The sequence below is a fragment of the Gossypium raimondii genome, chromosome 9 (assembly GCF_025698545.1).
Source record: "Gossypium raimondii isolate GPD5lz chromosome 9, ASM2569854v1, whole genome shotgun sequence".
Lineage (NCBI taxonomy): Eukaryota > Viridiplantae > Streptophyta > Magnoliopsida > Malvales > Malvaceae > Gossypium > Gossypium raimondii.
In genome coordinates, this window is record NC_068573.1 from 3,883,968 (window position 1) to 3,898,078 (window position 14,111).

Here is a 14,111-nt window from a genome sequence, read left to right on the forward strand (position 1 = left end):
TCGTATGAAATTATCGTTTGAAGGACCCATTTTAAGTGCATCAAACTCGATTTGAGTGTAAGGAACGTCGTTTAATATTCTAGTGACAGGTGTGTGTTCTTTTACAAATAAATCAGAGCAAACTGTGTCTAGGAATAGGACCACACAGTCTACCACACAAGCCTATGGATCACACAGATGGACTGCACGACCCTCCACATGGCCATGTATACCCTGGAATCCCTAGTTTAGTTCGTGAACCACACAGCCAATAACCCTTTCACACGGTCGTGTCACACATGTAGGTTAATTTTACAATTGCCACACGGCCACGATTTGTTACACGACCTAGCCACACAGCTATGTAACCCTTCCATACGGTCTGGCCACACAACTGTGTAACCTCTATTTTATAGTTTTGCCCAAAATTTTAGGTTTTGATCAGTTTAGTCCCTGAATGATTCTTAAACTATTTTAGTGTTTTATTTTATTCAATTAAATCCCTGATAATATGAATAATGTTAAAATCCATGACCTGATTAGCTAAATAAATGTTACATATAACTGTTTGAGTTGTGAATGATATATATATGTTCATTGTATCTATATTTGTGACTGTACGTACAGCCTACCTTATGTTAACATTAAACAGAACACATGATAAGCATGCCATTACTATTGAATTGATCTGTTATAAGCATAATATTTGTCACTAAATCGAACTATTATAAGCATAATCATGCTATCATAATATTCTGTTAAAAGCATATTAAATGATATTGTATTGATCTATTTTGAGCATGCCATATTGTATTTCATGGGATGGGATGATTTGAATGGATGAAGTTGAACAGTTTATCTGCACCATTACGTGGTTTATCCACACCACTTTGAGCAACTTTATCTGCACTATTAGAGTGGTTTAACCACACCGTACTAGCAACTTTAATTTGCAAACATGTTGCGTATCCATAACCTACTAATAGCTTGTCTACAAAAACTTTTTATCAAAAAATTTGGTGGTTCATCAACCCTTTTTTTTATTTCTAGCAGTTTATCCACACCGAGTGGTTCGTCCACAACGATGAGTGGGTTATCCACAACGTGGTGTAAAGGTAGAGGAGTTCTGGGAAACTCCTACTGTAGTGTGTAGAAGTGGGGTAAGATCATTTTCTAATAATTGAAATTGGATGCATTCATAAGCATATGCATAGTGGTGAACATTGAGATGTTGTGACGATGAGATAAACTGAAAAATCGATATTGTGAAATTACTATTGTGGATTTTGTGATACTATTGATGGTTATTTTAAAAAATCAAATCTTTGATTTGTTATTTTATTGCAATTATACTATGCATTATTATTTAATATGACCTATCAACTATTTGCATTGATCTTCTTGTGATTGAATTCACACTGAGCTTTATAGCTCACTCCCTTTTATTCTCCATCTTTATAAATAACCTACCAAGTTAGGATATGGACACAGCATATAGAGGGCTCAGCTCATATTGATTTTGCTTATCAAAATATTTTAGATTTATTGCTAGATATTTTTATTATTAAGAGATTATATCGTTTTATTTTATTTGAATTGTGGTATGAGACTTTGATTTTAGGTTTATATAGCATGCATACTATTTAATTAGAATTTAGGATAATGAAACATGGATATATAATTAAATATGCATAAAATAATTCTTATTTTTCTTAATTAATACTAAGTTGAATATCACTTTTAACTGCTAAATTAAAAATAAATTGTGGAAGAATAAATAAATTAAAATCAACTAAATTTTTAAAAATAGTCATTGTTACAAGAAGAAAACTTTACTTAATCAATTAATCGGTGTTAAGTTTTCTTCTAAAATAAATGATTGTTTTAAAATGATTGTTTATTTAATTTCATATTAATATGAATTAATATTATTTTGTTATTATCACATTTTCCTCCCCACCTCATAGGTCATTTTCTTGCTTTTTGTTTGGGAGATGTTGGAATATGAAAGCATTTAAGTTTGAAAAATGAAAAGAGACGTGTAAATAAACATAACTAAAATTATTAAACGATAAACCGAATCTTCAGCTATAGGTAAAAAGACCAACTTCAAAGATATTAAAAATGAAGACTAAATGAAAACATTCCAAAAAGCAAAAAAGTTGCTTCCATCTCCTCCCACGTGCTTCTTCTCTTTCCGACACCCACCTTTTTCTTTTCTTTTATTATTTGTTCATACTTTTGATAATGATGCCTATGATTTGTATCATACCAAAAATTTTTGTAGCTTTTATAATTAATTATACAAATTTAAAATTTTAATTATTTAAAAAAATCTTTAAATAAAATAATTATTTAAAATAACCGCTTCCGTTAAAAATTCTGTTTACTACTAACGGAATGTTGACTCAACAATCTGTTTTTCTTTATTTTCAACAACATAATATTGAAGAATCAAACATGTAAAAGAAAAAAAAAACATCTTTGAAACTAAAACCACTTCTATCTCATTGTTTGCCTCTTCGTCTTATGCTCTTCTCACTCATTTGCAAATAATCCTCTTTTTTATGGAAACTGCTAATAATAATTGAATTCAACCAAATCACAAAGTATGTTAGGTTCATGTGGATATGAAAACAAAGTAGAGAAAATAAAACATACTGTCCATCCTAAACAAAGTTGCATTAATAAGATTGATATTATTTGAAAATGTTTAAATACGGAATGTTGTTTATAATGATGGTAAAATTATTCATGAAATTGCATCCCCTGTAACGTTTTCATATATTTTTTTCCTAGGAAATGGCAGCCATTAGAAGAAGTTTTGCTTTGATGAAAGGCTATCAAACATATGGAAACAAAGAAATGGTGACACCAAGAGCAATGAATATCATCATTTATTCACTGATTAGCTACGTAGCCACAAGGAGAGAATATATGTTAAATTAAATTATTATATAGGTATATCATATAGAATGAAAGTCGCAACGATGAGATCTCTTTTATTGTTCCAGATGCAATACAACATGTTCATCAGAAGTATTTATGAACAATGAAAAAGAAATGGCCATTAATGTATGATAGACACGAAAGCAAAATGTACATATAGAACAAGGGAGGGATCCAAGGTAGTGAGGCTATCTATTCTGAAAGGTGATTTACATGGAGGTAAAAGATATTCATTGCTCTAAGTGTCATTTTCTTGAAATTATTCATCCATCAAAACAATCTCTGTTATCAAATCTTTAGCACAATAACAATGGAGAGAGAATGAGAGAAGGGGAAACAGTTACTTGTCACTATCATTAACCAAAGGTGATCAATCAATTTACAGGGGAAACAATACATATCAAGATGTTCATACATAATATATATATGTAGTTTAAGTTTGCTACGGAGAAAAACAAAATGATAAGGGAAAGAAATCTAACTTGAATGATCATGCAGCTTTCTCGCACACCACGAAGCTGTTGGGATTGATTGTAATGCTTTTTGTACAATTATCAGTTTTGTAGATTCCAACAAGTCGATCAGCCAACTCAAACATGTTATTCCTCAAACTGGCATTTGGCATAGCATTGGGAATGAGTTACATATATTGAGATTTGAATTTAATAAGCAACTCGAGGAAATAAATGTACCTTATGATTATAAACTGTGCATCCTTTGTCCGATCTTTGACGTAATGTCCAACAATGGAAACATTCTTGAAATCTGGAGTATATACCATAAAGAATACTTAAAAATGAACTTTAGAGAAAAAAAAAGAAATGGGAAAGACTTTATAATCTCGTCAAAAATGTACCTAGAGCTGCATCAATTTCATCCATTACATAAAGTGGGGTTGGTTTGTAATGATGAAGAGCAAAAACCAGAGCTAACGAGCTGAGTGTCTGGAATCAGTCATGAAAGAAAAGTAAGAAAAAACGAAGCATTGGCATAGCAAGCAGAGTCAAGATTGAGATGCAAACCTTTTCACCACCCGATAAGTTTGCAATGTTCTTCCAGCTTTTCTTCGGAGGTCGAACACTGAAAACAACACCTTCCGAGAATGGATCCAAAGAGTCCACTAGTTCAAGTTCTGCATCTCCCCCGAGGGTGATCATCTGTTCGGTTCAGTTGGTAAGAAGCCAATAACAAATGAGGGAATGAATTGTACTAATAATGGCCTTAGTTTTCGCATGGTGTGAAGGACAAACCTGATACATCTCCTTTAACTTCAAAGATATTGCATTGAATCCTGCCATGAACTCATCCAACCTGAATATCATAATTATAAAAGATTCAGTTGAATGAGATTTGATGGTGAAAGGGTAACTTAGAATTTACCAGAGAGGATACCCGTACCTTTTCTTTCTCAACTCATCATATTGCTTCTTTATATCATCACGTTGTTGGGTAACTGTGTTAAGATCATCAACTCGTTCATTGTACACTGATACCTTATTTCGATATCTATAATATCAAGTACTTTAGTGGACATTCATAGAGGAAAATGGATCACACTTTGGAAACATTTAAGACTAACAAAAAAAAGAAAACGCATACTCTGATATTGAATCAAGGTTGGGATTCATCTCTTTCAGCTGTGTCTCCAGTAAAGTCACCATTTCAAGGGCCCTTTTTAGGTCACAGGCCTCAGTCAAGGTCTCATCAGCCAAAGTTGCTTGAAGCTTTTCTGTGTCTACAAGATCTTTCTGTATCCTGCAACCAACAAGATAAAATGTAATTTACAACTTAAAACCGACAACTTTTAAAACCATAAGAACACATACTGTTCCATATGCTTTTGTAGACTGATTTCCAAGTCATTGAGCTTTTTCTTGTAGCCCTTCCCCTTCATTTCTAATTCCTTATACATCTTTTTCATGTCTTGCAACTTGAAGTCAGCATCCACCTGAGAAATACAAATTGATATGGTTAAAACAACAAGCATGAGTAGCACTGAGCGAAAGTCAGATGAAAGTGACAACTTATTTAATCGATGTCATTCATTTATGTGTGTTTGGTTTTGGTTTCACTTAGAATTGTCAGTTTTAATAGGTTAAGTCGGTCAGTTGCCGGTCAACCAACCGATTGCTCAACCCTAAGGATAAGCCTAACCAATAAAAAAGAAGCATTAGATGGCATAATACCTCTGATGCACGCAACTGATCAACATTCTTTTTCACTTTTTCGTACTCCAATTTTGACTTCTCCAGCACTTCTCCATGTTCATCGATTACCTGTTAAAAGGAGAAACAAGTCATGCATTTGTACAAGGTCACAGTGTTTACATCTTTATCATAAGGAATAAGAAATGGTAGAGGAAGAAACTTAAAAACCTTCTGCATTTTCTTATAATTATCTTGAACTATAAAGGCCTTCTGCTCTATTTCTTTAAACATGCCATGCATCTTATCCTTCCCCTCAATGATTCGTTCTTTCTCCTTCTTTGATTCCTCAATCCCCTTTGTTAATTTCTTCACCATTTTCTCACCAGTCTCTATTTGAACCTTGTGACGGTTGATCTCTGTGCTGTTCTTGTCAATATCCTAAAAAATTTGAAGCATGAATTATCATTTAACAAAGAATATTCCAGAAAAGGATTTGTGAATTCTGAGTCATGCAGAACTTACAGATTGTATCTTTTCAACTTTGGACTTTTGTGTTTTCAACTTTTCACCACCAGCATTTTCTATTTTATTCTGCAGATCTGAAGCCTAAAAGCAGAGGAAAAGCTTCAGTAAATAATGTGGCATCAATTGATAGAGCACTTTACATCCTAAATTTTTGTAATTATTGCAAACATGTAGAGATCGATCCATGATAGATCAAAACAAAAACCACAAAGGATACAGAAGGATGCTTGCACTTTGGCATCCCAATTGACCTCAAAGTTTCTAGTTTCAAATATATTAGCCAACGTTCACCCACCTTTTCCTTCAACTTTTTAGACCCTTGGATGAGTCTATCAATCTCTTTTTCTTCTGTAGAAATTATCTTCTTAAGTTCCTCCAGTCTATCAATTTCATCCTTCTTTGGCCGTGATGCAGCCTCCAAGGAATCAAGTTGCTTTTCAAGATATTTATATTCCGAATTCAAGCTGTCAACCTGTTTTTGAACAAGAAGAAATATTGCATGAAGCTCCAATTAACAAATGATAAGCTTTGGAAAATTGACTGCGGAGAATACCTCTTTTTGGCTTTTAGCTATCTCCATATCCAACTCTGCAACTACCTTCTCTGAGGCTTGGTAGCGCCTTGTTGCGTCAGCAATTCTTTGCCTGATGTTATTTAATGAATCAACCATATTAGCAAGCTCCTTCTCAGCAGCAACAACAGTTTCTCTAGACACACTGGCAGCTCGAATAGATGTCCCCATCTTACCACCACGTGGCTTGCTTCCTCCTCCGCTCATGGTACCAGATTTTTCAAATAGAGCACCATCAAGTGTTACCACACGTCGAAATTCTTTGTTTCCACCATATGCTATACGTGTTGCCTGAACTCAAAAGAGAATGCTTCAGTTCCTACTAATGTAGAAATGGAATTTGACTGAAATAGTACATAGAGTTTCCTTATATAACAACCACATGTCTGCTGCCATTATCTAAAATCTCATATGCCCCTCTAAATTCTCATCTAAACTCTGAAATTTTTGCAGATATTTGACTGTTATCATGTAACACATGAAATAAATTATTTGGCAGTCTGCTTAATAATGGAGAAACGGGTATCCACCTGATCAAGATCCTTTGCTACAATGGTGTTACCCAAGGCAGCATAGAAAGCAAGTTTTATTCTTTCATCCTGAACTTTAATCAAGTCATAGAGACGTGGAACTCCCTCAGGGGTTCTTACTTTCTCCTTTGACCTCTCTAGAAGGTCAAGCTGTTTCTCCTGCATTAGTCAAGATAAATGAAAGTCAAGATCAAATTAAGAGCCAATAACTTAAACACGACAAATCCCAGTTATGCAAGTTCAAGGTGATCACATATGGCAACTGCACAGCTATTATCCACTATATAACACATGAAATATTACAAACTTTTACGGCATGAAATAGGTAAATCTCCATCCAATGCATCTATTGTCAGATTTCTTGCCAAAGTTATTAAACTATAGAAAATACGCTCAACTGGCATGTATAGCCTATACAAAATTTTAGCCTGCATTTAGATTCTAAGATCACTATCAGAAATCAGACAGGGCAGAAAGCTATGTTCACTTAGGTAAGAACATATTAAGTACATTCTCTCCAAGGACAGCTCATACCAGAATCATGAACGTTGCAATACCAAGTTGCTCCCTACGGAGTAGTTCAACACATGCTTGTGCTGCAGCAGTGGTTTCCACCACAATATAATCAAGTCCAGGACATGCAGTTGAGATGGCAACATCATACTTTGCTGCAAGACAACCAATAACTTTTAAATATCATAGGAAAATATGAGATGATGAGTGATGATATTAATGTATTAAACACCATAGAACACAACTAAATGACTAGAAAAGAAGGGTCCGCAACAAAAAAATTTGTTTATAGTTCTATGGATTAAATCAAAATAAATATACAGGGAGCAATAAGAAGGAAAGAATGAAGGGAGAGCAGGAGGGAAGTGGAGAGATAGAAACAGAAAGGAATAGCACTACATGTGCATGCAAATCCAGGCATTTTAACAAATAAAGACGCAAAGAGTTCCAGCAGACAGCAACTATTGATCCCTGAATCTGGGAAAGATGGCAAGAGCTAATAGAAGATAATTTGACAGAATGGAGAAGCTCACCATCAATAGCACCTAAATCACCCATCCTGCCATATATTCCCTCAATTTGTTTGGATTCTTTAGCCTGCAAAATCGCTTTTAGAACTGATCCCTGGCTCTTCTCAGAATCAAGCACTGACTTCAGTTCTGCAAACTTCTCTCTTGCCGCTTGTTCAAGAGGAATCAATGCTTCTTGTTCTTTGATGCATGTCTGCAAAACATAGGTTGTTCACAACATATATCATCATGGAAAAAGAATTTGGACAAGAAAATTAGCCTAAAAGAAAGCCCTAAATCAACCAAGTTATCGTGGAATCAGGAACCTGTTCCAATTTGCGTGCTTCCAATGCTCCAAGCTTGTTCTTTTCCAGATCAGTTTGCTTATCTTTAACGGCAGCAGTTATAGTTTCAGTTTTTCCCAATATGTTGTCCATCTCTTTTTGAGCATCCTTAAAAGCTGTATTAGCAGCTTCATGCTGAAAGAATCAACATTCAAATTAAGCCATCTTTTGTATCTTTCTCCAACAAAGTCACACAAAACTCCCTAAGAATAATAATGCAGGAAAAAATGCAAAATTAGAATGCGAAGTCATGAGCAACCAAGGTGTCTCAAACTATCCTCCACGGTTGGCATCTGCATCTTTGCAACAAATGAGATAACACAGCAGTCTTTAGCAGCCGGGTAGAATCAAAGAAACTTTGAATAAAAGAATTTCATTGTAACTGCTTATGAATATTCATTTTACTTCTACTGGTAATACAGTTCGATCACATTAACTACAGGAAAAGGACTCTAACTTGCTGCTTTGGGTTTCAAATGATGCATGTTTGGCCTCTCTAATAAAAACCTCCAGAAACAGCTACTTAATGATGCAAAGTTATTAAACTTAATTTTATGGAGGAAAAACACTTTCATGGTATAAAAGAAGTACGATACATTTTACTTCCCTTCCAATAACTAAGAGAAGAAAGAAAGAAAAAATCACAATATTTAAGATTGAGGGAGAAGGATAACTAGAATCTCAGAAGTTTATCAAGCTAGTTAGCAAGTGAAGAGCAATATATAGCCACACCTTTTGAGTTAGAAGGTTACGTTCAGTGTGAGCAACTTCAAGCTTTCCCTTATGCACAATCAACTCCTTTTCCCAAGGTTCTAATTCAGCACGAACCTTTGAAAGCTCAGAGCGATATTTCTCAGTTTCAACTGCCCATTATAAAAAATAACAGTTAACCAGATTGCAAATGACCATGAGCACAAAAGAACACAGCTAAACATTATTTCTATCTAAATAAGATTACGTCATTTTTAAGAAGGCGGGAATGTCGACTTTATTCCCACAGCCTAATAAAATTTCTAAATAATAAGAGTCCAAGGAGATTATGTTACCTTTAGAATTCTCTTTCATTTCTTCTAGGACTTTCTCCTCATCCAGCAAAAGCTTTTGGAGCTTCGGAATGTTCTCCTCAAGTTTTGGGATAAGATTTTTTGAGTTCTCACACTCCTTTGACACATCCTCAATTTTTGAAGAATCCTGGAATATGAAGACAAAATAAGTTGTACTCGTGAAGCTATCAACTTAATTTAAGTAAATCAGATCTTTCAAGAACCTTTTCAAGTTTATCCTCTAGTTTCTTTAGCTTCTGTTTCATATGCTTCAAATCTTCCCTGTATTTTACATCCTGCCTTTCAAACTCCTTGAATTCTTCCTTACAGGTTCTCAAATCATTATCAAGTTCCTAATTATTTACAAAAAGAAAAAAACTACTCAGCTCATTATTTCAATAAGCCAATTCAGAAGGATAAAGCTAACGTAATAACCACATAAACTGCCTAACGCATTTGTACTCAAAACCATTATCTAATAAGGAACATAATACTCATCAAGTTAAAATATTTCCATAAGCATATCACTGTGAAGCATACACCAATCAAATGCGAACCTCTTTTCTTATCAGGTGCTTGTTATGCACAGACTCAATCTCCTTCAACCTCTTACTGCTCTCCTGAATCTCTTCCCTGAATTAGGACATCGTAACTGAAATCATAATTACATATTGAAGCATAGATATGAATACTGAATGCATATCTTAAACAGAACAACCTTTTATTCTTCAAATTTTCTTCTACGTTGGACACGTTTTCTCGTAATTCTACCATTTTCAAACTGGTATCTTCATGGGCCAATTTTGCAGCTTTCTCTTGCCATTTCAGGAGAGAAAGCTCTTTCAACATGTACGCTTCTGCCTCATTCTTAACATCCTATTGCACAGAAAATATAACAGTTCAAGTACATATATTATAGACGATACCAATTTAAAAAAAGGGGAAAATAGCATCATTAACAAACCTCCAAGCTATCTCTTTCTTTCTCTGCTAATTTAACCATTTGCACAACACCTGATCGTTTTTCATTGAGACTTTCTAACCTGGAAGCAAAAAGGAAAACAACATGAAATAGTGTTAGACATATACAAGTCTAGAAGACAGTAACTAGTAATCTATTCACTATGGTGGACTGTCTTGGTAGCTACTAGCAAACAAGGTGATCGAAAACAGGTTAAAAGGTCTCGAGTACTAGTGTCAAAAATAGCAAAACATTCTGTGTACACAGGAAAAATACTCACTCCTTAGATGATTCGTCAATCTTTTCAACATATTTGTTTGTTCCTATTATGTCCTCCAAATATTCAAGGAAACCTTCATCATGAGGCCCTTGTGCTTTTGGCTTCATGAGCGAAATTTGCTCAACCTCACCCTGATAATAACTGGTAAAACATGAATAAAAGTAGAACAAGAACTTGAAATTTCTAAATATTAGACCTTTTGAATATACTGAACCTGAAGAATAAGAAACCGATTGTTGTCAAGATCAACTCCTTTCCCTTTCAATTTCTTTGTAACTTCTGTAAAGTTACTAGCACGGTTATTGATGTAATATTTGGATGAGTTATCCCGAAATGCAACCCGCGAAATAACAAATTCACTTCCTGGAACAGCTTCATATGTCCCGTCATCCTGCAGTCAGTAGAGAGTTAGTTCCAAAGTAGCACCACCTCAAGATTCTTAAGTTCCATGATATTGGGACATAAAACAGTGAAATTGAATGATTTAAAACTCAAGGGTCTTGCAGATTAAGCGCATAGAAAAAATATGCAGCATTTAGCTTCCCAAAACCTCTGTTTATAACTACTCGCTCACTAAGTGAAAAGGCTACACACAAAATCAAGAAAAACAAAATGAAAAAGACTCACCAGATCAATAATCTCCTGAAAATGAACAGAAACACCAGCACTATCAAGATTTTGATGATTAGTTGAATTGTGAATAAGCTCAGAAACTTTATTAAGCCGCATCTGCACAAGTAGATCAGCAAAATCAAGCACGAAAGGATATAGAAAAAGGGAAATCTTCAAAAAGTACTGCCAGGTATATGATTAGAAGTACCATTGTAGCTACAAAGGAACAAAAAAGAAGATAAATACCCAAATAATAGAATATTGCTAATAAAAACTACCTGCTTTGCTCTCTTCCCAAATACAAAAAGCATGGCATCTATCACATTGCTTTTACCACTTCCATTTGGCCCAACCACAGCAGAAAAGCTCTAAATTTCATCGAACAAGAAAATAAATCAGGGGGAACAGAGAGAAAGAGTTAAAGTTTATAGTCAGTGGAAGAGATATTAAATTCCTAAGATGAAAAGTACAATTTGAGGACAAAATGATATCTTTTTAGCTTACTCAATAGTACAGTGAACAAACTTAAAGAAACTAAGACTTGAAATACGAAAGCTAATTATTTGAAAAAGTCATAATTTGAGTTAAATTTTTGAACTTGTCATATAGACTAGCAACTTCCCACTCAATTTTCTACCTCTTTCTCGCAACCAAAAGAAGGAAACACTAATAACAGAAAAAATAAATTATCTCAAATTCAATTCGTGCAATTATCATATCATTTTTATTTTCTTTCTCATTTTACATTTTTTTTTATCGGCAACCAAGCAGGAGTTAGACTACTAACAAACAAACTAAAAGCTTACTTTCTACATCTATCTATAAAAAAAAAAAAAGTAATCGAAAATATAAATTTTTGAAATGTTCATCAATCTGCAATTTCTTTCTCGATTTCCAGTGCTTTCTCAGTAACCAAAAGGAAACCGTTAAAATTACAACAAAAAGGAGAAAAAAAAGAAAGCTATTCGAGTTGAAGTCATGCAATTTTTAACTTCCTTCTCAGTTCTTCATTTTCTCAAAAGAAAAAAAAAACGAAATAACGAAAGGAAAAGCTAATCCAAGTTGAGTCCGCGGAATTATTACATAAATTTTGCAATTTTCCTTCTCAATTTCCAAACTTTACTAGAAACCAAACAAAAACTATCAAAATTAAACGATAAAAGAAAATATAACCTTGTGAAAGGGACCGACGCGCTGTTCACCGGCATAAGACTTGAAGTTCCTCATCACCATCTCGTTAATTACTAACCTCGGTCCTCGAGATCCCACTTGGGCCCGGTCTGGTTCGCGAGTCGCGAACTCATCCTTCGTTTCCATCCCCATACGGAAATGAGCGGCTACTGAGTCAACTCGCTGCTGTTGAATCGGTTTGAGACTTCGAGACGAGTTGATGGAATAAACAATTAAAAGGAAGATGAAAAAGTTTAAAAAGTATTTGAGCGAAATTTCAAAAGGGATATTTTAGCGGGAATTTGAAATGAAAAAACATAAATGGGCCTTCGTTCGGCCCTTTTGACCATTAATAAGCTTCTGAAACTTGCACATTGCAAAAATAAAACCCACATTGTTTATTTTTTAAGGCATAATGACAATTTTAGCTCTTAATGTTTACTCATTTTCTCACTTTAGTCCTAATCTTTTTTATGGATCACTTTGGTTCTCAACCTTCAAATTTTAGTCAAATTACTTCTTGAGTTCTTGTTGGACAGAAAAGCTCACTGAAAACTAAGATTGTAATAGCACTAGTGTGGTAACACATGTGACAATCCACGTGTACTTCATTGTTGATGTGAATACATTTTAAAAAATGAGCCTTTTATAATTTGTTGAATTTTTAAAAAATATTTTTTACGAAGTATACATGGACTATCATGTGAGTCGTCACATAGTGCCATTAAAATTTTAACAATTCAATCAACTTTTGCATCCAACAAAAAATAATAATTTAACCAAATTTAGAAGGTTGAGGACTAAAATGACAAAATGAACTAAATTGGTGAACAATTCAACTTTTGTATCATGGCTAGTTTTCTTAGTCAATTGGATTCCCAAACAATATATTGGCAAAAAAAAAAAAGGTAAATACTTTTGGCCCCTTAATTAGCATTACCGATATAACGGTAAATTAAAGTATGACATTAATATCATCATTTCAAGTTACATTATACAACTAATCCCTATACATTTTTTAACAATTTAATTCTTTTTCTTTTAACTTTGTCTTTTGTTTTCTTTTCCTCTTTCTTTTTCTCTTTTCTCCTTTTTTTTCTTTTCTTTTCATGAAAGTTTGCATGATAAAACAATGTTATGATTGAGATAGAAATCACATTCATTTGAAATGGTATTCATCTACGACTTAGTTATATATCAAGAAGGCATAATTATCTATTTGGTCCTTTAATTTTATAAAAATTATTTTACTCTTCTATTTAATTTTTCGTCTCTTTTGACCCTTAAATCGTGTTATTTGTCAAATCACTCTAAAATGGATAGAAAATTTAATATTTGTCAACTTTTTGACGTGGTATACACGTGGATTGCCATGTAGATGTCATGTCAATAATAATTTAATTTTTAAATTTTAAGAAATTAAAATTTTATTAAAATTATTTTTAAAAGTATAAAATTTTAAAATTAATTAATTGCCAAAATATCATTTTATATGATTTACATGGACTGTCATGTAAATTTTTCATTAGTAAAATTAACAAACATTAATTTTTTATCTATTTTGAGATAATTTAGCAAATAATACAAATTTAAAGTTTAAAATTAAAACGTGAAATAAGTTATTATGCAGATTTGCTAACTTTTTTTTTTTTTGCAACCCAACAAAAGGCGCTTATAATCTATATCAAGAATTGCTTTATGAAAGAAGCACCAAGCAAATACCCTCAAAATGCTAGCATGTCACAATTACCAAAAAAAAAGGGTTAAGTGCATGCTTTTAAAGAAAAATGACAACACTAATGGCATAATTTGTAGTTTTTTTAAAGTAAAATCTAGAATTTTGTATTAAAAATGGGCCCTGGCCCAAAATTCATTACAAAAGTTAAAGAAGAAAAAATAACCTAAACCTAGCCCAAACCTAAATTTTCTTAAGCCCACCAAGCCCATTTTGATACCCCCAATGCCAAGCATCATTATC

At 33.4% G+C, this 14,111-nt stretch overlaps 1 protein-coding gene across 1 annotated transcript; it reads right to left on the bottom strand.

Annotated features, from left to right (window-relative positions):
- Positions 1–3,250: 3,250 nt before the first annotated feature.
- On the bottom strand, positions 3,251–12,367 carry LOC105798185 (structural maintenance of chromosomes protein 4). The gene is made up of 28 exons (XM_012628159.2): positions 12,137–12,367; positions 11,242–11,331; positions 10,979–11,080; positions 10,566–10,742; positions 10,352–10,482; positions 10,075–10,153; positions 9,829–9,986; positions 9,668–9,743; positions 9,335–9,463; positions 9,114–9,258; positions 8,800–8,930; positions 8,050–8,202; positions 7,748–7,937; positions 7,236–7,369; positions 6,702–6,860; positions 6,154–6,462; positions 5,896–6,072; positions 5,598–5,681; positions 5,304–5,513; positions 5,115–5,204; positions 4,755–4,876; positions 4,528–4,683; positions 4,327–4,434; positions 4,179–4,239; positions 3,951–4,085; positions 3,785–3,872; positions 3,621–3,693; positions 3,251–3,539 (listed from the first exon to the last, which is right to left on the bottom strand). Exons 1-28 carry the CDS (start codon positions 12,284–12,286, stop codon positions 3,419–3,421), a joined length of 3,738 nt encoding a protein of 1,245 aa, XP_012483613.1. The 5' UTR covers positions 12,287–12,367; the 3' UTR covers positions 3,251–3,418.
- Between the last annotated feature and the right edge of the window lie 1,744 nt (positions 12,368–14,111).